The sequence below is a fragment of the Castor canadensis genome, chromosome 11 (assembly GCF_047511655.1).
Source record: "Castor canadensis chromosome 11, mCasCan1.hap1v2, whole genome shotgun sequence".
In the NCBI taxonomy this organism is placed as follows: Eukaryota; Metazoa; Chordata; class Mammalia; order Rodentia; family Castoridae; genus Castor; species Castor canadensis.
The window spans coordinates 78,580,345-78,594,745 of record NC_133396.1 but is presented as its reverse complement, the minus strand read 5'-3'; the positions used below and the strand labels follow the sequence as shown (position 1 = coordinate 78,594,745).

At 41.8% G+C, this 14,401-nt stretch overlaps 2 protein-coding genes across 3 annotated transcripts in view; one reads left to right on the top strand and one right to left on the bottom strand.

Annotated features, from left to right (window-relative positions):
* Ivns1abp (influenza virus NS1A binding protein) overlaps positions 1 to 7,531 on the bottom strand; it is a 19,593-nt gene extending 12,062 nt beyond the window's left edge. For both annotated transcript variants that reach the window (XM_020177069.2, XM_020177070.2), the window contains exons 1-5: positions 7,390 to 7,531; positions 3,119 to 3,345; positions 1,670 to 1,798; positions 1,259 to 1,428; positions 1,059 to 1,134 (exon numbers count right to left, since the gene is read on the bottom strand). In XM_020177069.2, the coding sequence (XP_020032658.1) occupies positions 1,059 to 1,134; positions 1,259 to 1,428; positions 1,670 to 1,780 (357 nt within the window). In that variant the 5' untranslated portion in view covers positions 1,781 to 1,798; positions 3,119 to 3,345; positions 7,390 to 7,531. The remainder of the gene's footprint in view (positions 1 to 1,058; positions 1,135 to 1,258; positions 1,429 to 1,669; positions 1,799 to 3,118; positions 3,346 to 7,389) is intronic.
* On the top strand, positions 6,649 to 14,401 carry LOC141413639 (uncharacterized). Its single transcript, XM_074044778.1, has 2 exons — positions 6,649 to 6,991; positions 7,125 to 14,401. The coding sequence occupies exons 1-2, from the start codon at positions 6,649 to 6,651 to the stop codon at positions 8,087 to 8,089; spliced, it is 1,308 nt and encodes a 435-aa protein (XP_073900879.1). The 3' UTR covers positions 8,090 to 14,401.

Sequence of the window (14,401 nt, the reverse complement as noted above, 5' to 3'; positions counted from 1 at the left end):
TTAAAAATATGCTCATCCAGAAAGGTATGTACAAGTCCAGGCAGCCCAGGGAGAGCTGAAGTTTTATGGTTTCATGTTAGTAACTTTACAGTTGCGGTCTAATTAGTGCCACTTAATGTATGTTACCAAAAATTAAAATATCTACCCCACTTTTTGTGTAAGTGGATTTCCTAATATTGGTTATCTGTTGCCCCCACAGAAAAATGATTTTTTCAAAAAAGGCCCTGTGTGGTGGCTCACATCTATAATCCCAGCTACTTAGGAGGAAGCAATTGGGAGGCTGAGGCCAGCAAGGGGGAAGGGATGAAGAGAGTGAGAGCTCCAACTCAATCAATAAGCTTGGCGTGGTAGCACACACCTATGGTACCAGCTATGCAAAAGGCTATAGGTAGGAGGCTCAGGCAAAAACACCAAGACCCTACTTAAAAAAACAACTAAAGCAAAAAGGTCCAGAGGATGGGGTGTGGGTGGCAGCTCAAGTAGCAGAGCTCCTGTCTATCAAGTGTGAGGCCAAGTTCAAACCCTAGCACTGCCAAAAAAAAAAAAAAAAAGTGCAAGCTAAGCACTTTATGCTACACAACATAAAGCGTAACAAGGACTCACGTGCACTCTAGGCAAGCCCAGACCCAGGCAAAACTGCAAGACCATATTCCAAAATTAACTACAATCACAAAAGGGCTGGGATGTGACTCCAGTGTTAGAGCATCTGCCTAACTCGACCCCACAAAACAAAATAAAAAAACTCAAAAACATCATTAGAAAATAAAGTCAGGTGGAAATACACTAGGGAGTGGAGGGACCGACATAGTCACTGTGCCACAGAAGACTATCAAAAGAGTAAAATATTAGCCCAAATCATTTTCCTGAGAAATCTGATCTTGCTATATTACTAAAGTCAAAAGGTTAAAACATATTCTGGCTTTTTCTTTTTTGGAGGTGGGGCGGTTGGCATTTTCAGATCCTTGGAACCTATGAAGTGTTTTATGACAATTTCTGCATTCTGATCACACAAAACTCCCTAGTAACAGTAATCCTTTATATTACTTCTGATACTCTACCTGCTTTACTCGGTCCATCTTCAGCTTTTTTGCTGCAGAATAAACATCTTTCACTAATTCCTTATCAGCTTTCAACCTATTAAGAAAAAATTCTTTAGAATACCAAGGCCTTAAAACATAAGACATTTACTAATTTAGATACATCTAGGGAGACCTGGAATTTCCTGATATTCCCTAATTATATGGTATAAAGTACTTACTGAGCAGTGTACGCATAATTCAACAAGACTTCAACAGCTTCTGGATTGAGATCATCAAATTTAACATGAGAAACTCCATGAGGATCACTATCACTATTAAAGATTTCAAATAAATAGGGACTGCAACAAGCCAGTACTGCTCTGTGTGCTAACATCTCATGGCCACAGACCTGAAATTGTAAAAAAAATCCAAATTAGAAGTACTGTGTACTTCTCTAGCTTTTTATATACTTCTCCACCTACTTCTCAGCTCCCTTATCTTATATTTCTAAGTAAAACACACGCTTTTAAAAAGTCATTTCATTAAATACCTACAGGGAAAAAAAGAAATCCAAGAATTTATGGCTTTTAGTAACTGATCTTTTTAGCAACAAAGATAATTCTGTAAGTTTCCATCTATGTTTTAAATACCTGAAGTCGAACATCACAGAACTGGCCACTTTTCCTCAAGGCATTTAATTTGGCAACAGAAGATTCAATAAAATTCTCATCTTCAAACATCAAATACCCATTGGGGATCATTTTTCCTTATAAATTTGGCTAAACAGAAGAAAGGAAGAGCAGTTATTTTAGTTGCAAATGGTGACATTTAAAGTTATATTTTAAGGGCTGAGGGTTTGGTTCAAGTGGTAGAGTGCTTGTCTAGCAAGCACAAAGCCCTGAGTTCAAACCCCAGTATTGTGTGTGTGTGTGTGTGTGTGTGAAAAATGTAATACTCTTTATTCTCAAATTCCATCTTATTGACAACACATAAAATGCTTTACCACCTAAAAACTTGGGTAAACACTAGTGCTAAATACCCAAACTTTTGTAGCCCCATGCTTTGATCCCAAGTCTTTTCTATTTCATTCTTTTTTTTTTTTGGTTGGTGGTACGAGGGTCTGAGCTCAGGGCCTTGCACTTGCTAGGCAGGTGCTCTACCATTTGAGCCACTCCCCCAGCTCTTGAACCTCAGTCTTTTTAAGTATTCACACACTAGTGGGGATCAACAACTGGAACCAGGTTGCCATTCCTATTAGCACGTTCATTCTGCTTTTAAAGGAGGAAAATTAAACTATTCTGCCTAAACTTACATAACAAGCAACATGAAATTCCTAGAAGGACGTGACACAGTCATCACATACAGATTTCCTTAGATTTGAGTTGCTGTCATTCCTTTGCTCACAAATGGGAAAAAACTATTATATATCTCAATGGTATACTTTTGCAGTTTCCTTTGAGGGCCTTAAATTTGCCTTTCTCAAAATTATATGTAATCACCAAACTACTTAACTTCTTCCCCCACTGCCTAAAACACATAGTAAGTCTTGGCACTGTAACCGCCAGATGATCCTTACAAATGGTCTTAAATATATAAGGTTGGGAGATGTCTTCTGTTCCCTTTTTAAGTTTCACAAATTCAAAACCACTGATTTCCTTAGGTAACAGAATAGAAGCTAATGTTCTTTAAATTTTTTTCAATTTACCTTTATTAAACAAATCACTAATGAGTACACAAAATACACCATTAAAAAGCAGTAATAGGAGCTGGGCATGGTGGTGCATGCCTATAATCCCAGAGCACAGAAGGATGAGGCAGGAGGATCACAAGATGGAGCCCGGCCTGGGGTAGACAGTGAAACTCTGCCTCAAAAAATCAGTAACAGGAGGTTTCAGTTTGAAGCAACTTAAATTCAAAATAGTTTACAGGAAGAAAAAATACAAAAATGTTTTCCATATTCACATTTGAATGATGACTGACATTTCTGCCTTTTTAAACATTAAAAAAAATTTTAAACATTAAAAAAGGCTGTTGCAAAATTACAAAATTAGAAATCTGTTGTATCTTTAGGTTAGATTGGGCACTGAATATTAACTTACCTAATATACTGGTGAGAAATGTACTACTTCAAACTCAAATGATCCAAAGACAAAGGAGTGTTGAAAGGAAGCACTCAGTCAAGGTCCGAAAACAGGTGGTTGAGGTGACGGTAGATGTGTCTTAAGCTCTAATGGTGGTTCCAAAACTATCAGGCTTGAAAATGATGTAATCAAGTCCTTAAAAGCTATAGACACGAATTTCTTCTGTGATAATCATGCATCATAATCTATAACAATGACAAATCTAAGTTAGATATTCAGAACAATCAAAGTCTGTCACTGGTCTAGGTAGAGCAGAGCATGCAAACAAGTCCTAATCTTTAAGCGATTCTGAGGTAAAAGGCAAAAATAATCACACTACATAAAAAAACACAAATATTATTATACACATACAATTTTCATATAACTTGCAACTACTCAGGTGATCTTTGCAAAAATACTTCCTCAGAGGGCAGGAACTAATTGTTTAAGTGGGATACATAAGCCTAAGAATTAAAAAGCAAATATAAACACTAGTTGACACTAATACTTTTTTTACTGTTAGATTTCAACTAACATGCAAACGTGAAACACCTGCTTTTGAGAGTGAACCTCTGTCAAACATATACTCTGTTACAAACTAGATATACTGTTCTCAAAGTGTGCTTTGCATGTCCCAGTTTCTGTACCTTTGTTCAAATTGTCTCTACTTTGGAAAGCCCTTAATCCAACCTGTGCCAGATAAAATCTTAAGGCCACAGAACCCCATCCTCCACAAACAGAATCCTCTCAGAAAGATAGGTCTTATCTTCCAGCTTGTCTGTTCTGTGCTTTCTTTCTCTATGAGTATGTATCTTCCTCAATTCAAGGCCCCAAAAAGCCTGTCTTGTTCATCTTTTGTACTCCCTCCATTTCCCCCCATAAATAGCCTAAAATTTGAACACAAAGAGGAGTTATTTGCAGAAATAAACAAACAAAAGGGATATTATTCATGTATGTGCTTTGTGTGATCATTTTCTTCATACATAGTAATTTGTGATCTAACCAAGATGAAAATTGGCATCTGTTATTTGACCAACTAATGTTTTATACTTCAAATTTATTTTGGAAAAAAAGATAGTTAAAACTACTACAGTCCTTTAGGAGGAAAAAACTTTGGAAAAATTTTGGTTCAATTCTTGGTGGCATGGGGTTTGAATTCAGGGCCTCATGCTTGCTAGGCAGGCACTCTACCACTGAGCCACTCTGCCAACTACAATATTGCTACGAGTTTTAGTTTTAAAACCTAGTGTAAGTCTATATGACATTTAAGTTAATGTAAACTTATTTTCAAAAGTTTAAGTTCACTTTCATACCCAACTCCCCAATTCTTCTCTGGCCTTCAGTAAGAAAACTTACCACCAAATTGTCAATGCATTCTTAAAAGCGCAAGGTAAATTACAAATATTTAACCTTAAAGGCAATTTTTTTTTAAGCGGTCAACTACAAAGTGAATCAACATTTTTTTTCCCAGCGCTGGATATCAAATCCAGGGCCTCATGCAACGCTAGGCAAATGCTCTAGCATTGGGGCTCACGTGGTAGAATACCTACCTAGCAATCATGAGGCCCTGAGTTCAAACCTCAGCACTGCCCCCCTCCCCCGCCAAAAAAAGAAAAAAAGCTCTACCTACCAATGAACTACATTCCCAGGTCACTATTTAAAAATGGAAGCTATAGTGTCCAAATGTCACCTCTAAAACCACTGTTGCCATCTATGTGTATCAAAACTCACCAGACTCACTTGTTCCACACTTTTAACCTCAGTTTTGGGATTCTTTCATTATAACACTAGCATTTGTGGCACCAAACATATGCTAGACACAAACTGGAATGGAATGCTTGTAACACAGTGGTGTTAATTCAATTCCCACCTCTGAATACTTCACATATAGTCTAAGAAGGTAGGTAAACCAGTGAAAATAGCTCAAACAAAGCATAAAGAAGGTATGACAGCACACACATTCCAGAAACTCCAGCTATTTTGGTTTCAACAGATTGGAGATTGCAGGATGCACACAATAAATAGTGGGAGAGGATGTTAAGAGACTTAATTTTTTTCTTGCTGTAGTGGGGTTTGAACTTCGGGTCTTGCACCAGCTATACAGGCACTCAATCATTTGAGCCACATCTCCAGTCCTAATTTTAAGATCTAAAAAATGCCAAGTATGAAGACCAGATGAAGGATTTAAGCAAGGAAGGCTAGGGCATTTGAGCAGAAAAGTGTGTGGTGGTGTGCCCTGGCCTAGGTAGATGGGTAAGCCAAGGACACAAGATAATTAAAGATTTTGTACATCCATGCTTACTTCAACCTTAACTAAAGCAGCAAAGTTTTAAGGTATTTTGGCATCATTATCAAAATCAACAATAAAAATCATAAGTAAAAATTCCAAAAAACACAATACAGCGTCAACTTGGAAGTGCAGAAAATAGAAGGAAGCAAAGTTTGATTTGGTACCTGCTGGACACCTAGGATGACATCAAAATTTAAGAATACTAATCATTTACAAGTTAAGATAGTCATGTACTTTCCGTAGTTTTAACAAAACTCTAGAAATCACTCTCATTCTTAACACTTCAACTTACACCCTGCAGCACAACCCCAACTTTTCAGAATTCCTACCTGTAGGATTTAACTACACAATCATACTGCTAAAAAAAAGTTAATAAAATGACTTCATCTTAGTATCAATGATTAAAACATTTCTCTAACTGGAAAACATTTAAACTTACTTGCAAAACTACATTCATACGCCATCGAAATATCCATCAACCAAGAAAGGCAAAACCCCGTCTTTTAAAATCAAGTATTCAAAAAGACATTAATTTAAAACTAAGACTAAAACTTGAAATGCTTTGTCTTGGGGAAGGGGGAAAAGTTAGTAAAACAGAACTACAAGTTAAGGCAGACTCCAGAAATTAATATTAGTTTAGAGATCTCATTTATTAGGAACACCACTTCAGGTCTCTTGTCCAGTTACCGAATTGTAGAGGTTTGGTAAGCAGCCTATAGGGTGGCATTAAATGATACTACTTTCAATCCAATCCTAAAGCCAGTGTTTACGTTCAGCTTTACAAATACAATTAATCCTTCAGCATCTCTTAAGACAGAGATTTCAGCAGGATTCAGTCTTTTTTGAAAACAGAGGATGTCCGTGGTAGCTGAGTCTACGCTGCACTTGTTCAGCTTCCAGGGGACCACAACACAAGGGCTCGAACAGCAGCAACTTGCTGTTACAGCCTCCATCACCGCCAGGAGACATTAAACAAAAACAGCGCCCATCGGGCCATTCGATTTCTTGTTCGAATGCCAGCTGTCCCCAACCCAACCATCTGTCTACAATGTACTGCGCAAAAAGCAAAGTGTTCGTGGTTCAAGTTTCTCCACGTCCACACTTCATTCTGTTGTCTTAAGAGCTTAAAACCCTTTTGGAGAAAGCGTGTTGGTACAAAAAAAAGAGCAAAGCTCTTCATCCTTTTCTTTCGGGAAAGAGTGGCTTTGGGCGCAGAGCGATGGCTGCCCCACATCCCCAGGCCTTGCTCCCTGCGCGGGAGGGCGGCGAGGCTAAACGCGGCGCTCAGCGCCCGCACACCCCCGCCCGGGATTGGCCGACCCCGCAGTCATTCAGCGCCGACACGTCAGGGCAGCCGCTCCCTAGCTCCTCCCGCCCCCTTCTCCCCGCGCTTGGCAAGAAAAGCGGGCAACGTGGAGCGGGAACAAAGGACACCGCGGCCCACGGTGATTTAGGATCCGGTGGCACCTTTCTCCAGGTCCAGGGGACCTACGCGGACTCAAGCCAGCTTTCCTCCCGGACGCCGGGAGGTCACAGAGAGAAGCGCCCAGACATGATACTAAGTGCCCATTCCTGACACCGAGGACCGAGATTCCCGCGCCCTCCTTCCGGAGAGTCACCCTACCCCCACCGTATAACACGGCCCAGGCCCCACGAACCCCTGGAGCGAAAATCTCTCGCTCCCCCCACCCCCAGTCACCCACCCCGGCCCCAGCTTAGAAAAGGCTCTCTCGAGCCTCCGCGCGCTTTCCGAAGTGGCTGGCGCTCATCCTCGGTCGCCAACGCGACCCGGCAACCATGGCAGCGCCCGGGGCGCGGGTCCGCGCGGCGCCGGCTGCTCCTCCCAAGGGCGGCAGCGGAAGCCTGGGGCTTCCTCTCCCGAGACCCGGCCACCGCTCCCCACCTCGCACCATACTTCCCGGCCGCCGGCTCCCAATTCCGTACATCCAGCGCGTATTACCTGGTTCATCTCTGAAGAGATGGAAAAATTCATCTCTGGAGCTTCGACGGGGTGCCGGAGGAAGCGGGCGGGAACTGGCCCAGCGGAAAGTCCTCGAGGCGGCGGAGAGGGGACAGCGATGGAGCGGGAGGACCGGCGGCCAGTCCGTGGAGGCTGCAGCGCCACCGAGGGCTCGGAAGAACTAACTAGCTCGTTCGCTGGCACAGCCGCGCCGAAGCAGCAGGCGGAGAAACTGCGCCCAGCAGCCCGGAGCAAGCGAGCGAGCGGGAGAGAGCGACCGACCGACCTCCACACGCGTTCGGGAGACACTGCTGCCGCCGCTGTCGCCCGCTCGCGCCGCACCCCCTCGCACGTCACCACGTGCGCCGCCGCCACCGCCAACGCCTCCCGGCCGGCTTCCGGCTCGAGTGCATCCGCGAATCACAGGCGAGCTCCAGAAAGATCCCGCTCCAGGCTCCGCCCCCGCCCTCGGCCACGCCCTCCTGCCTCCTTGGCTGGGGCTCGTTCCTTCGCTGCTCAACTAGGTCAGCGCAAGGTGATCCGCGAGCGAGGCGTTTCTGCGGCAGCTCCTTCTCGAATCGCGTGGTCGTTCCTTCTCCCTCGCCCCGCACCCTCACTTCGCCCGCCCTTTCGGACTGTCCCGGAACTAGTTCCCATCCGCCGCCTCCACCTGTTCTGCCTACCCCAGGAGGCACAATAGCTCCAGGGATCAGACGGGGGTGATTGGGTCGCTGGGCGTCAGACTGCCTACAGCTAGGCAACCGCCCTAGACTGGAGCTGCCCATGGTGTGCCTCAGCAGTGGCTGGGCATCAGCTCTTAATCAGCTCTTACCTTGGAGGTGGAGGAGGAGGAAGAAAGGCACTCTGAGAGCAGGGGGTGAACAACTCTTCATTTTGGCCTGGTTGGGTGAGAAGACTCAGTAACTTGGAAAAACAATTGGAGAGGCGTAGTACCTTAAAAACCTGTCCACTTCTAGTTTCTGCCCTCTGAGTTTCTCTTCTGGAAAACACAATTCTTTACTGGTCTTGCCTTCTTTCAGACAAAGAAAATACCCTTGAGAATTGGCAGGGACCTAACATCCAGGGACCTTTTAGATCAGGAACCAAGCTTAATCATCTGTTCCCCCTTGCCCCTACCCCACCTTGTCCCCAGGAGGCAAATCTGTTTAGGTGAAATGTGATTTAAGCTGAGCTCTGGCAGCTCTTCCATGTCACTCTAAAGGCACTCCGGAAAATTTCCTTGATTGGAGATGAGGGGATTTGGTGAGATTGCATTCAAATATATATGTAATAAATACATGTAAATTATATAAATATATATGTAAATTATATTAGAGGCTTCTAGGTTATGTCCTGTTAGCATACGCTGATACTTAAGCAGTCCAGACCTAATCTTGCTGTATTTGGTCACTCGTCTTCATTTGTAGACATGTCTTAGAGGTCTTTGTCAATGCCTCTTACCACTCTTTATTTATACTAATGAGGCAGGAAAAAATAAATGTGGAGGGAGCCCTCACCTGCAATAGAAGTTTTATAACCTTTTAATATAAAATCTTGAGTCGAGTATTGTTTCCTTTTTTTTTCCAATCAGAGGAGGCAACAGGAACTACGATGTCAATTAGTATGATTTCTGTGTCTTTCTTAAGAGTATTAAATGTCAGTCTTTTGGCTGGGCTGTTGTTTTGTCTTCCAGGTAATAAGTGACACCAGTGTTCACTTTTCTTGCAAATTAAACTGTTTGAGTACATACTTTTTGAGCTCTTTCAATACCATTGGTTTCATCTTTGCAGTAGAGGATATAAATTGTCCACTTTGGGTAGGCAGATGACTGTGGCCTGCTGGAGGCATGGCACTTACTGTACTCTAAATAGTGCCTTTGTGACCTGAAACAGTCAACACTCTCTTAAAGCTACAGTTTAATCAGAGTCAATGCTTTTTTTTTTTTTCTTCTTTTGAGACAGTGTCTCACTATATAGTCCAGGCTGGTCTTGAACCCAATCCTCTTGCCTCCTCAGCCTCTTAAGAGCTGGGATTACACCCGGTGGTACACCTGACTAGAATCAATGCATTTTTGACTTCATATATTACCTCCTCTGTGAAAAAATGTTATAATTTATACATTCTATTTATCTTTCAGCCAACTCAGTCTGTCCAGTTACTATTAATACCCACTAAAATTAGGCATATGAGTATTTGCAGTTCTTTAAAGTAACAAATTGTTATAAGATTTTACTTGGGGCTGGGGTTGTTGTTCAGTGGTACAGTCCTTGGCGAGCATGTTCTACTTAAATTAGACAAGATGTATTTGGAGAAGTGCTTAATAATAATAATAATAATAATAAAGTATTAATTGAGCACCTATTTTGTGTCAGACCCTGAGAAAGATAATTGGGATTGGTGCTAATCGACGTATTTTCATTTTCTTCCTTGATCCTGCTAAACTCAGATTTGAGTTTGTTTATTCTTGATGTATTTATTTTCTAGGTCTATTGTAGTAAAGTACCACAAGCTGTCTGAAACAACAGAAATTTGTTGTGTCACCGTTCTGGAGGCTAAAAGTCTGAGATGAAGGTGTTGGCAGGGCCATGCTCCCTCTGAAGGAGCTAGGGAAGGATCTGTTCCAGCCCATTCTCCTGCCTTCTGGTAGCTCCTTGGCTTGTGGCAGCATAACTCCAGTCTTTACAGGGTGTTTTTCCAGTGAGCTTGTCTCTTTTCCAAATTTTCCCTTTCTAAAAAGTCATCAGGGGCTGGCAGAGTGGCCCAAGTGGTAGAGCACCTCCCTAGCAAGTGAGAGGCCCTGAGTTCAAGCCTCAGGACTGCAAAATAACAATAATAATAATAATAAGTAAATAGATAAAAGGACATCTGTCAGATTGGAATAGCGGCCCACCCTACTCCAGTATGACCTCCTTTTTTTTTTTTTTTTTTTTTTTTTGTGGGACTGGGGTTTGGAACTCAAGAGTTTCTCTCTTACAAAGCAGGTACTCTACTGCTTGAGCCACATCTCCAGTCCCCTTTGCTCTAGTTATTTTGGAGATAGGGATCTCATAAACTATTTGCCTGGACTGGCCTCGAACTGCAAATCTCCCAATCTCAGCTTCCCAAGTAGCTAGTATTACAGGCGTGAGCCACCAGCACCCAGCAGTACGACCTCATTTGAACTAAATCTGCAACTGTTCTTTCCAAATGAGGTCATATTTTGAAGCATTAATATGAGTAGGGGAGAGGGGGACAGGGACACGATTCAAGCCCTAACACTTTAGTTCAGTGTCTCTCAAGTGGCCCACATTTCTCAGAAGCACCAGGATGTTCTTACTAGACATACAGGTCCGTAAGCTTTATCCTAGACTAGTAATTTTCAAAGGATAAGAATTATTTTTCCCCTCCAGGGGACATTTGGCAATGCCTACCTTGAAGCACAACTAGGAGAGGGGTACTACTGGTATCTAGTGGTCCTGCAATGCTACTGAACATCCTACAGTGCCCGGGACGGCTTTCCAGTAAAAAATTATCTTACTCAAAACGTCAACCGTACCAAGATTGAGAAACCCTGCCCTGCCCTAGAACTGCTAAGTCAGAATTTACAGGAAAGAGATCTAGAGATCTACATATTGACAAATGTCCTAGCAACTAGTACCCACTCTAAAGCTTGAAAAACCACTGCAGATACAAAAGCTCAGGGCATCTAAATGCACTCCATTCCCCCCTACCTCTCTTACATTAATTCTGATCATTGTTTTAATTAAATAGTATCACTTAGCAATTCAATTTGTAGGTCATAGTCTCAAATTCATTTTAAATTGGAATCCTGTCCACATTTTAAAAGTTCTGTGCCACATTACGTTATTTTTAGCCAGGTATCTACATTTTCCAAAAGTCCTTTGCCTATTGAAAACCTTTGGCAAGCTATGGCTTGGCAAAGCATTCCATCCTGCAATCTGCTGGTTTCTCCTGTTCAGACTGACTTGTCTGTTTTGTCCACTTCTCTCTTTCTTTGCAGTGAATGCTGCAATTTCCTTTCTTCTTGTGGCACTTGAAATTATTTTTAGGGTATATTGATGGAGTCTTAAGAGCAGAAGCTAGTAAATGGGGGTGTCTAAAACGCACAAGAGCCCTAGGGAAATGTCTTCAAGTTCCCTACTCCAACTAAAGTAGGTCACTGGAAGTTCTTATGTATTGCAATGTATAAAAAATTGAGAATTTGATGCCTCTCTGAAAAATTGTTTTCTTACTAAGTATTCCCTGTTAAAGAGTATCTTCCATTTTCCTGGTAAGACCTCCATAAAGTTTTCATCACAGTAAGTCCGAACTGTAACATTTTTCAAATACATACCTCAGAATACTTTAGTGTTGATTGTCCTTAGTGGTTAATATGTCATCCAAAGAGACTATTTTATGAATGACCTTTTGGTAGTTTCCTAAAGTCATTACTGCTAAGGTTTTTCAGAACAATTCAAGCCTCCTATTCCAGCTATGAGAATTTCCTAATAGTTCTTCTCTCTTTCCACAGTTTCTTAGGAATTAAAACTTTCATGTCATTCAAATATTTTTCCTGTGATGTTATGTAACCTTCAAGCTTGCTGCCTCTTTGGCACGTGGTCACAAGTGTCACATGTAGCTCTTAAACGCTAATGTGCAACCTAGGCTTTCCGACAGCCTTCATCAAAAAAAACAAACAAAAATCTTTCTTTTTAATCAACTTGGTTCCTAATGGGCTATGGGGGAAGGGCAAGGAATAAGCAGCCCTCATACTGGCTAACTTTTAAAGTAATCACTAAGATCAAGTGTGTAAACAAAAGTGTGGTAATATGTAGCCCAATCTATATAGTTCAATTCAGAAAGAGATCTTTTGTTATGATCACATCCAAAACTTGATGAATGAAAGTTGCATGATATAAACTGAGTTGTAGGAGGGTGAGGGTTGAAGGCCAGCCCAGGCAAAGTTAACTGGAATCCCTATCTGAAAAACAAACTAAAAGCAAAAGATTGGGAACATGGCTCAAGTGGTAAAGCACCTGCCTGGCAAGAATGAGGCCCTGAGTTCAGTCCCTAGTATTGCCAAACATTTTTTTCAAAAAGAAAGTTACATTATACAGTTCAATTGTACTTTCCAACCATCTGTTGCTATTGTAAACTGACCACTGAACAATAGGAAGTCTGGAGAGTGTTCCAAAGGAAAAAGCTGAGAGGGCAGAACACTTGGATTGTAACAGTTCTTCCTTTTTTCTGTCATGTTTCTTATTATCTGAAGACAACCAAAGTGAAGTGTAATGGGTGCATGATGAAATTTTACAAGATTATATGGAACTGAGTTTTCTAACTACTAAAAACAGAAAGTCCTAAATTTGTTCCTATTCCTCAAGAATAATGCCCGTCTGCTCATGCCTCTCCCAAATCGGTGCCTTTGCCAGCAGAATTATCAACCGAAATATTTTCTTCCCAATCATCTCTAATGTCCTTACTAAATGAAACATGTAAAAGAAAAATTATGGGGCCTGGGGCATGGCTCAAGGCCCTGGGTTCAATCCCCAGTACCATACACACATAAAGAAAGAGAAAACAAACAAAAGATCATAAAACCTGTAACCTCAGCATTCAAAAGGAATGAAGGAGAAGGATCAAGACTGGAAGCTAGTCTGGGCTATTTAGCAGGTTTGAGGGCAGAGTGGTATATAGCAAGACCCTGTCTCAGGAAAAAAAAAAAAGGAAGAGGGTAACGAGAAGGGGAAGAAAGGAAAAATAATAAATTTTGATGGGAACAACTCTTAAATTAGCATGTAATAGTTGTATAGGGGAATACATTGTGATATTTACTATACGTGCTTACAACATATCTTAGATTTACCCCCCCCATCATTTTCCCTCCTCCCCACCTTCTTAGGACAATTTGAACAGGTTTCATTCTTCTTTTTTCGTATATGAATTCAAAATGCATCCACCATGTTCACCCTCATTTTGTCAGCAGCCCTTACTGCATCACCATGCCTAGGACACCCTTCTCCCAGTTCAACCCTTTTCTCAGTGTCTTGCTCCTATGTGTCTTTTGTTGTTGTTTTGTTGTTTTGAGTTGGGTCTCACTGTTTAGCCCAGGCTGGTCTGGAACTCATTGTGTAGCCCAGTCTGTCTTTCTTGCCTCAGCCTTCCAAGTGCAGGGCTTATACCATCATGCCTGATCTCGTGTGTGTTCTTTAAGACCTTGTTAGAGCCAGGTGCCCTGTGGCTCACACCTGTAATCCTAGTTACTCAGGAGGCAGAGAACAGCCTGAGCAAATAGTTAGAAAGACCCCATCTTGAAAATACCATCACAAAAAAGGGCTGGTGGAGTGGCTCAAGTAGTAGAGCACCTGCCTAGCAAGAATGAGGCCATGAGTTCAAACCCCAGTACTGCCAAACAAACAAAAAACTCCTTGCTACTTCCAAGAAGCAGGCTAGTATAATAGAAGGAGTGATAGACTTGAAAGCCCCATTCTAAAACCTGACTTACTCTACTGCCTAGAGCAATGGAGTGATGTTGACTTCTTGGTATCTCTGTTTTCTAAGCTTGAAAATGGGGACGATAAAACTTGTGTCACAAAAGTACATATTTGGCACATAGTGGGTGATGAGTAAATACTCATTTATTGTAAGGCTTCCCCTATTTCTCCAGTACATGTAACTTTTTCTTCCGTCCTTCTGGATGATGATATATGATTTGTGGAGCTCATTTGACTCTTAATCTACCACAGGGACTTTTATATTTGCAAACTTAAGAACTGAGTGATCTGAATCACTACCGAGTACATAGCAGTAACCAGGCTCCTAAGCAGGTTGTTTCTTGGCCTCAGACATTTAGAAGTGTTGAATGAATGAATGTTATAAACCCATGTGCCACTAGTGACTCCATCAAAGTCAAGATAGGTGATGGAGAAAGCTGAAGTGATAGAAGAAAATAAAAATAAGAAAGGAGCCTGTCACATATCAGAGGGATAAAAGTACCTCAAATGACTTAGAGTAAGTTACTGTTGTGGGAATG

Coding starts and splice junctions, on each gene's coding strand:
- LOC141413639 (XM_074044778.1), top strand. CDS start 6,649: ATGGCTGCCCCACATCCCCAGGCCTTGCTCCCTGCGCGGGAGGGCGGC. Junction 6,992..7,124: donor GCGCCCAGACATGATACTAA/GTGCCCATTCCT, acceptor CCCCACCCCCAG/TCACCCACCCCGGCCCCAGC.